Raw genomic sequence first — 9,874 nt, 5'->3', positions numbered from 1 at the left:
AAAGAGAAACTTTTACCACATAAAACTGTCATTTCGTGTCAACTATGTGTCCAAAAAGCTTCAGTAACTAAAGATGTCTTATATATCTGCCCAATGCTGTCAGATTATTTTATATACAGTATGTTTTTCTGTAAGAAAGAAAGGGCCAGTCTGTTCGAAACATACTGAAACTGCTTATTAATGCTTTTTTTCTGAAAATATAATTCAAATGTGTTGTATATTTTTGTAAAGATCATTGTAAACGTCATATATCCTCAGACAATTACAGTACAGATCTCCCTCCTATCTATTTTTACATATGCACATCCTTCAAGCACGTATGCACATGCACACGTCTCAATCAATGATTCATATTTGCCCTGTCTTTGACTCTCCAGCAAACCACAGAGTTAAGTGCTAAATGCTTTTATTGTCTGGAGAGAGGCGCAGGCAGAACTAGACTCTGACAAAAAGAGACTGTGGTGGAGATTTAATGTAAAGTTGCTGCTTCAGCTTTGGATTTTATCACTCTGAATCTTTGTAGACTGTATAAAATCGTAATATGGAGACTCTTGCTAGTGCGTTAACCGCTTTTTAATGCATTCAGATTCCATAAATCAAAGAAGAGTGAACAAGCAGGATGAAAACTCCGCTTGGCTCAGGCCCAGCCTAACCTCTTGCTTCAACAATTGATTTTCTCATGCAACCAAACTATTTGTCACCACAGTGAAGTGGTTTCTGAAGTGCCTGGCAAGTTGCCCCCTTTTACCTTAAGGGCATCGAACAAACAAAGCCTGCCTTCATATTCAAACCCTTGCCGTGCCTCTGTGACAGCAGAGATGGTTATGGTCTGCATTAGCTTGTAATGTAGCAATAAGTGGAGAAACAACAGAGTGTCTGCTTTGGGCCTGTAATTACTGTTTCTGTCTGCTTCTGAGGACAGCCACAGACTAGGAAATCCCCAAACTACAGACGGAAACAGACAGAGGGACTAAAACCTGAGATGTCTCCAGACAGAGCATGTAAAAACTGCCTCTAAGTATATTTCATGCTACCAAAACTTGCCGAGCTATAAAATCAAGTTAGTACTTGGTAATTGTGATTTCTAATGTTGTTATTCCATAACCTTGAAATCCGATGGAAAGGTCACTGAAATAAAGATGCGGTTTGACATTTAAGATTCTTACTAACCAGTCTCCCTCGTACTTGGCACGTCGGCCCCGGTATCACCACAAGATATAGATTTTATTCATACACCAACAATAATAAACAAAAATATAAAGCATCACATCAACTTTTTATAGGCAGAGAAAAATAAAGGATATAATTTTATACAAGACATCTAAAAAGACCAATTCAGAGCACAAAAGCATAAATCACAACTAATAACGATTGCAGTGAACAATTTAAACAAAGGGGGAAAAACACACACAAGCACTATTACTTGAAGAGTGTATAAAAATGACAATTTGCTTGTAAAATATTCCCTATTGGGTAATTACATTGACCATGGGGTTAAAGAGCCCATTAGGATTAGGACTGCTGCATTCAAGGACACTAGAAGCTCCACACAGAGCTTTCTTGTCTCAGATTGATAGATGCTACTGTTTCTGAAACAATCGTAATTTGACAGTTTAAAAGTCATCATCATTTGAAGAGATCAAAATCTGTCAGCTTTAAGAGTAAAATCACATGGCTTTGCAGTTCTCATGAGTCCCAACAAATGTTAAATATTAGCACCACCGGGCTGGTATTAACATCAAACGCTGAGTTAATGTAAATAAGTACTGTAAAAGGATTCAAATGTTGTCCATGTTCACCCACTGTGTCTTTGTCTAGTGTTTTGGAACCAGAAGGAAATCCAACCACCTGCAACACAGCAGGTGACTGAGAGGAAACGGGACCAAAGCTAAGACTATGCTTCTCTATTTCAGCATTAGCTCTTCCCCAAATTTAACTCACGTTTTGTTTTTTTTACTTCTCCTGCTGGCAAAACCATCAACATTATAAAGGTTAATGGTCACATAATAACACATGTATATACTACATGTACTTTAACCTAAAAACATAGGGACATCAGATTCTGAGGAGCTACTGTTATTTACATGCCTCTATCTATCTAAACATTTCCCTTTGTAAAAAGCTGTGCTTTGTACTGAAACTGCCTCATCTTTACAGGTAGAAAAATACAAGGTTGTTAATCCACAAACCTGCCAGCAGTATTTCTGTCTTGTCATGCAAAAACACTTGGAGCGGAAAAAAAAAAAAAAAACATTTATCACCTTATTGTCCTACAAAAATAATTGGTAGCAAAATAGACTTTAAAGTCTCAAGAGTCATGCATCTGTCCTTTTCACTGTTTCTGTACATAATTCTGCTGCATTTTTTTACAGTCCTGAGTGTGCAAAAAGTCAATATCACTGATGGCTAAAGATGAGACCAATGTTATGGGCTGCTGAGAGAGAAAATGAAAATAACAAAAAGCATCTTCCTGCTCTCTTCACACTTCAAAGCCTTCGGCAGAGTGCTCGTATCAGTCACAAGTATGCAAACTGCTGTATGTTGTCTCCTCAGTTTGTAAATTTGTAGAAATGTGCAGAATAGCGTGTGAGATGTTTTCAAGTTCTGAGAATACGCTGCCTTTTACACAACACAAAGTTGAAAAAGTATTTTGCAAATTGGCAAAGCTTTCCTGTACATGGTGCAGGATATAAATTTCACTCTGAGTAGCAGACTAACTGCGGTTGAATGTACTTTCTCAACATCGCTTTACTAGAATATTATTTAACAAAAGTGCATTTGATGTATGCCAATGTCTTTAAGTACTAATTTACGGGTTTTTAATATTTGTTACTCCTTTCTGCTCTACTCTGAAGCATCAGACGGCTTGTCAGTGAGTCAAATCTACTGCCCAAACACAGCTACATGCAGGCAGGAGATTTGGACTGATTACAACAAGACGGACCACATTTAGGAAGGGGGAATGACCACTGATTATTTTAGTAATTATACAAAGAGTTGGCTGACAAGTTGTGTCACATACGACTTCTAGAAGAGACTCAGCTGCTGTTGACTCTGCTCTGTATACAGTTTACAGCTCTCAGATGGGGCAAAAGTTTAATTTGAAGACTAACCCGCTGCTTTCTTTATAATTTGTTTCCTTCCAAACAAGCACATGCAGTTAAACACCATGTCATAACAAAAGCTGTGTAAGTTGACAGTATGAAGCCCTAAACCAGTATCATTACTAGGCTTACAGTATATTTCTTCACACAGTGTTTACAAATGCTGGTTGAACATTTCCATGAAATTATGTGTTTTCAATCCATCTCACTGGGTCACATTTGTAAATGTCTTCATAACCTATCAAATGCCCAAATACAGAAACAAAGTCAAGTGAAATGCATTTAACATGATCTTACACATGCTTTACAAAATTGTTATTAATGCTTAAAAAATTAAATTCTTTTTTTTTTAAAAATTCCACTGTTCACTTTAACGTCTGTACAAAAACATGAAAATCATGAAAAATGAGTTTTTCAACAAAATAATGAAGAAAATAAGAATCTCTTAATTGAAAAAAAAAAACCCTCCTCCCATTGTTACAGCCTTTCTGGCACTTACTGTGGTTGCCAAACATATCAAAGGTAAAAATTTCCATCAAAATAATTATGGACAAAAAGTGGAGATCATACTAACGTTGTACTGCATTAATGCACTTGTCCCCTTTTGCCACAAACAACATGTATATAAAAAGTGCTACTGACAGCTGGTGGGGAGGAAGGACAAAGTAATAGATTGAGGATTGGCTGAAAGAAGGGGAAGGGTGGGGTGGGGGGGCTCGTCATCGTTCTGTACTTGTGTAACCGTTCTCATCTGCGTGCAGTCTGTGTTTTTAGTCACTGACAGAAGATGTGGTGTACAGGATGTGGCTGGATGAATGAAGGGTTTTCCCTAGGAGACGCTGGAGCAGCGGATGCTGGGGGAGCCCATTTGCGTGAGCACCTTGTCGAGCCACTGCAGGGGGCCGTTCAGGTGCAGCTCGATCCAGCAGGGGGTGCTGGTCACCGTCTGTCGCCTGGGAGAGACACAAGGAGAGCAGAAACAGATGTGAAGAACTCAAGACGGCAGGATTTTGTGTGAATAAATGTACAAAGTTTAGTTTAATCAAAGCAAAACTACTCTTCTTTTATTTCAAGCCTTGGAAAACAAAAAAAAGCCAAACCGCAAAACTGGATGAGTGCAGGTTTATGTGAGTTTTAATGCCAGTAAAAATAAATTTAAGATAAATTTCATCTCAAATAAGCCTGAGTAGTAATAAAAAATCATCTCTTATATGTGATTCTTTCCCTTTCCTAAAGTGCAAATTAAATTGGGAAGTTGTGTTTCGTAAAACTTTGTTACCTTTGCTCTATAAACCTTTAAAAAAGCTTAGACTGTCCTAAGTTTTTTCAAGGTTGCTCCTCTGATAGCTTCTTTAAGAAATATGTTTTAAAAGGCTGTTGAAAAACAAAAAACAGAGAAGATAAAGTATACATTCTTTCTCCAGACATTCGAGTTCGTGATCTCCATATCCTTTGGCTCTTGCTTGATTCCCTGCAGCTTTTATATGAAAACCCGTATTGCTTTCCCCACAGAGAGGAGAGCAGAGGAAAGGCAAAAGTGTTCCAAGCGATATGTACGAAGGCGGGTGGAGTTAAGTGACAGCTCTTGTGCCTCAAGAGTCCAATAAAAGATCAACATCAGCTGCAGAAAACACAGCACAGACTGTAGTCCAAAATGCAGGCTGTGTGCTCTGAAAGGAAGGGTCAGATTTCCAAAAAAGTTTCTATTTCCAGTATGCCTGACAAAGTGATAACTAAGTGTAATTTTTTCCTCTCTGCTCTGCCACTGGTTGACTCGCCTCGATGTTGAACTGTTTTCTGACTCAATCACATTTTGACAACCGTGTAGTCAGCCAGACAGTTGTGTGGAGTGGACGCTGCAGATGAACCAAAGCTCATGTACTGCAGCAGTTTGAATGAGCTACTTTAAGTTAAAAAAAAACAACTAATAACATAAACCCCCCCGTCAATGCCAGCAACAACAGCAGACAGAATGTATCTGTACATCATCTAACATCGTCTGATTTATGATTTGGCGAACCAGATGAACTGAGACAGTTGCATGACTTTGCCTCTAGATTACAATGATAGGAAGCTTCTATCTGAATAAATCAGGTGCGACAATTATAGTTCAATTTTTTCAAGATCGTACATTCATCTTTACATTTGTTCATGTGCATTTTGATGTCTATTTTCCAGTAAATTTAAAAAAAAAAAAAAAGAGGAGCTCATGGGACAAAAGATTTAAAACAACAACCAGCGGTCAGCTTGGGAAAAGACAGAGAGAGAGTGAGGTGTGGGTGGAGAGGGAGGAGGGCATGGCTGGTCCAGTAACCTGAATCCTGTTTTTAAGTGTCTCCACATGTCAGCATTCGGTCTGAACAGGACTGGTGAGCAGCTGCTCACAGCACAAAGGTTTCTCCCTTGTGGAAACCTCCTGTTGCAGAGCCAACTTTTAGCCAATCATCAGCTCCCCTTTTTCATTCCGTCTCTTTTCTTACTATCAGTGAGTCAGACTGTGTGGAAAACAGGGAGGGAATGGAAGAGGGAAAGTCTGACATCTCTTTTTGACACAGCACATGTGTGTTTGTTTAAAAATAGTCTGGCGTGCCAACTGGGGCCTGTTTCTATTGATGAGGGTTTGGCTACGTCATACACCGGATTCACCAGAGTGTGAGCAGATGCCTGGAAGCGGGGGCGGCTGGATTGTGGGATGTGATTCACTGTCTGTTTGTTTGTATTGTCTGCATTTACATAGGACATTTGCTAAGGATTTGATCTTCACACAACAGAGCTGATAATGTTGCTGACAGGTTGTTTGTGAGATTTGTCACCATTTAAGCAGTTAAGCTGTGTTGTGGTTGGTTTTACTGATTAGAAACTAAACAAGCTGCTGATAGGTCACAGCGGCTTACCTGTACTCGGCTCCCCAACCCTTGACGAAGCTCATGCGGATGGTGCACATCCTGGTGAGTTGGTAGACGGCCTCGAACCCCTGGTTGACTGACTGGGCCAGAAGGGCCGCAAACTCCTGGTTGTTGAAGATCTTTAGGTTACAGCCTGGGAGGAAAAAACCGAGCAACAGAACATTAGACAACTAAGACTCAACCAAAAATCAGGTTTCGCTCAACTTGGTCTCACAGGGACACACTGCGAAAACAGCCAGATCTCCCCAACAGCTGTTAGGGAGATCTGGCTTACACATGGGTGGGAACTCTGAGTTTAACTGTCTGAAGCTCAAAAACCAGTTCAATACCTTGCAAAGGCTCAGACAACAAAGTGCAATGAATGTTTTCGACATTGTTCTTCTAGTCAACGAGCCTCCTTTACGACTTATAGATGTAACATTCTTAAATTTAAAAATCATATGTTAATAGTTTTCTACAGAACACTGTGGAGAGGAAGACTTTTTATTTATTACACTTTGGTTAGAGAAGACATAACCAGACTGATGGTGAAATGATGTTCACAGCGGCAAAAATACAACCACAGTAAATCTTTTCTGAATCATCAATTTAAAATAATTGACTTAACTTAAATTGGCTAACTAGCGAGGTCTTCCAATGTTAAGTCAGTTTTGCCACAGACACAGAAAGTGCTCAGAGAAGTGCTGAAGTATATTCGACCCACAGAGAATACACTCACCCATGAAACAACAGGTTTCAACAACAACTTCATACTGGGCTTTTCTTATGAACATGTGGAAAAAGCTAATTTGTTTTTGTATATGTTGACCTCTGCCTGTTTGGTAAATGGACTGCATTTACATAACACTTTTATTCAAAGTGCTTTACAATTGGCCTCTCATTTACTGGTTCAAGCTTCCATGCAATGTGCTGGTCTGACCATCGGGAACAATTTGGAGTTCATTGTCTTGTTCAAGGACCTTTTGACATGTGGACAGGAGGAACTGTGATTGAACAGCCAACGCTGCAATTTTTTGGCGATTACCTCCTGAGCCACAGCTGCTCACATTACTCATTATTTCCAGTTTTTTCCTTTCAATTTTTCTTTCTACCAACCTCCCTCGCTCCCAACTCTATTTCTCCCCTCTTTTTCTGTCTTCGATTCTCTCTCCCCCGTTTCTGTCTCTCTCTTTCCCAAAACTTTCTATCTCTGTCTGCTGGACACATACCTGGAGGGATCTTGCAGACTGTGGCGGGGTGCCAGCCGTAGCGCTGGTTACAGTTGGGGCTCTGGACAAAAATGGCGCTGTCACTGAGACACTCAGCGAACACTTCTCCTCCAATGTAGTACAGTCGCACACCGCGTCCTTAAAGGAAGCAAAGACAGAACAACAAACTCCTCAGATAAAACTCATACTGCACTGAAGAAGTGAACAGTAATTGCAAACGTAGAGTAATATATTTTTTACTATCGGTATACTCTAAGTGAAATACAAGTGTGATTGTGAGAAGGTGAAGACGCATTGTGAGATTATGAAAGAATCATTATCTCAGCCGAGGCAGCACCTACCAATGTGTCTGCGTGTTAACTCGACAGCTGCATTGCGGTTGACGTTGGACAACAAGCCCAGGCAGAAACGCTCTGAGTTGGAGGGGTCCGTAAAACCGTCCACTGTCAGCGAGGGCTGCGAGGCGTGGAAGGTCTCTCCTACCCGCTGATTCAGCTCGTAGTAGGAAATAGAGCACCAAAAAGCCGGCTCACAGTATGTCACTGGCTGAAGATCTGATACAAAGATGGAGAAAGTGACAGTTTGCTTGCATTGAATCAAATATGAAAACGAAGAATACGAAACAGAGAAAAAGAGGCAAGATATAATTAATATGACAGAAAATCCAAATGAAGGGCAACAATGGTGAGGAAGAGTGAAAAAGGGTGAATGTGGGGAGAGAATGGGGTAGCGGTAGATGTAGCGGGGAAGAAAACACTACCAAACCAAAGAAAACATTAGATTGAGCTTGCGTCACAAAATGTCAAACCCATACGCTGTTTCCCAGAAGCTTTAACGAGACAAAATGTGGAAACTCAACCCTCACTGGTGGAACGCTGGAGCCAAAATGGTCAAATTACAGGCTTATCCATGATAGTTTTCAGTAACTTCATCTGGTTCTGGTAATTTGCTCTTTTTCCCCTCAACATGGCGACTCTCTAACAACTTCAACATTTTGTCCTTGGCTTTGAAGTACAGAACGGAGCTGGACGGCATTGCCAAATGAAACTGCTGTGATTTTGTTATTTCACCAGTAGCTCGCCGGCCAAGACCCCTGGCGTTTTTCCGTCCTGATAGAATAAACATAGGATATTGTCATTGATGTTAGTGTGGGCTGAATAGTGTCTTGGCCTGTTTAACAGCTCACACGGTGAAGGGAAGACAAAGGCTTCTTTCATCACCTGGTTTCCTCTTACAAAAATGGAGTCAAATCAAACGGAGAATTCCCACTTGGGAAATGCACTATGGAAACATTTGTCTACAAGCAAAGGCAGGCAGACAGAAAAGTACACAAGCACACACTTACGCACACATACACAGACACACAGTCCTTTACCTAAGTTGCTGTGTGTGGGTGAAACAGGGTTTGGTGACAGGTTTGGGGAGCCTGTGTCCATGCTGTGGGTCATCTGGTGATCGCTGGTCTCGCCATCCTCACTGAGGTAGCCTGGTGGTGGCGTTTCTGAGACACACACAGACCAAAACAAGACCAAAAAAAAAAACATAATTATGGAAACATTTCCTAAGATAGATATCTCTGGTGCATATCTGTGTTCTAAGTAGGTAAAGATTTATTTATACAGACCTTTTCAAAACAAGAAATTACATATCCAACAGGCAAGATTGTCACAAACACAAGAGCAACAAAATATAATTTACATATCAAAAATAATATCAACAAAAAAAGTGAAACATTAGTTAAGAAAAGGGAGGGAATATGAGTCTTTAGAGGTTTATTTTTTAATATCAATTTAACTGGATGTTCTTGTAGTAGCTCTCTAAACTCTCTGCTGTTTGAATATTATTTACAAATTTGAAATTTGTAGGATACAGCTACAGAACACTTATGAACACAGGGACACTTCAGCTCATTGTAGCCCTTATGTGGGTAACCCACATTAGGGTCCCGACTTTTTCAACAACTACTGGTCCACATGAAATATCTTACAAAAGAACATTGAAGGACTTTCATACCCCTTCAACACCAAACTCTCAGAAAGGGGAAGTGTAAAGGCGTCGTCTAGTGTCCAAGAACTAAAGATGAGTGATTAGCTGACTAACCAGAGCAGACAACAACATGGATCACTACATTACCCATGACCCAGGTACAATGTTAACAGCTTGACAAAGGGGTAATGTGAATGAATCCCATACGCGTCAGCCCTGTGTCGCAGGTGCAGGAGAAACACGTGTCCTTGCTATAGAGACTTAGTGTGAGTGGTGTTAGACAGCATGATGGTACCTGGTATGTAGTTGCTCTGGGGCTCAATGCCAGCGGGGAAGTTGGTGTTTTCTGGGATTGAATGGCTGTAGTCATCCAGAGGTGGGAACTCGCTGGGAATTTCTGTGTGTCTGGGCACCAGCACTGGAGGGAGTACTGTATGATGGACAAACAGGCAGACAGAGACACACAGACACACACACAAAACAGTATTTAGTAAAAAAATATGCTTTATTATAAATCAAAGTAAAATGTGAAACAACTGAATAACAGAAGAATGAAGTGATGCAATGACACAACAGAAAAGGAGAGAAAAAGCAAAAAGTGGATACAACTTTCTAGATAAAAACAAGTCTATAAAGTCCATCTTGAAAAACAAGATCTGTACAAACAATA

At 40.3% G+C, this 9,874-nt stretch overlaps 1 protein-coding gene across 1 annotated transcript in view; it reads right to left on the bottom strand.

The window, feature by feature from the left end:
- Positions 1-1,257: 1,257 nt before the first annotated feature.
- LOC122984006 (mothers against decapentaplegic homolog 3) overlaps positions 1,258-9,874 on the bottom strand; it is a 30,226-nt gene continuing 21,609 nt past the window's right edge. Inside the window, exons 3-8 of the mRNA XM_044354245.1 lie at positions 9,500-9,634; positions 8,594-8,719; positions 7,560-7,772; positions 7,219-7,356; positions 5,999-6,143; positions 1,258-4,057 (exon numbers count right to left, since the gene is read on the bottom strand). Coding sequence (XP_044210180.1) covers positions 3,934-4,057; positions 5,999-6,143; positions 7,219-7,356; positions 7,560-7,772; positions 8,594-8,719; positions 9,500-9,634 — 881 coding nt within the window. The 3' untranslated portion in view covers positions 1,258-3,933. The remainder of the gene's footprint in view (positions 4,058-5,998; positions 6,144-7,218; positions 7,357-7,559; positions 7,773-8,593; positions 8,720-9,499; positions 9,635-9,874) is intronic.

The sequence above is a fragment of the Thunnus albacares genome, chromosome 1 (assembly GCF_914725855.1).
Source record: "Thunnus albacares chromosome 1, fThuAlb1.1, whole genome shotgun sequence".
NCBI lineage: Eukaryota > Metazoa > Chordata > Actinopteri > Scombriformes > Scombridae > Thunnus > Thunnus albacares.
The sequence above is the reverse complement of the archived record's forward strand: the minus strand, read 5'-3'. Positions and strand labels throughout refer to the sequence as shown.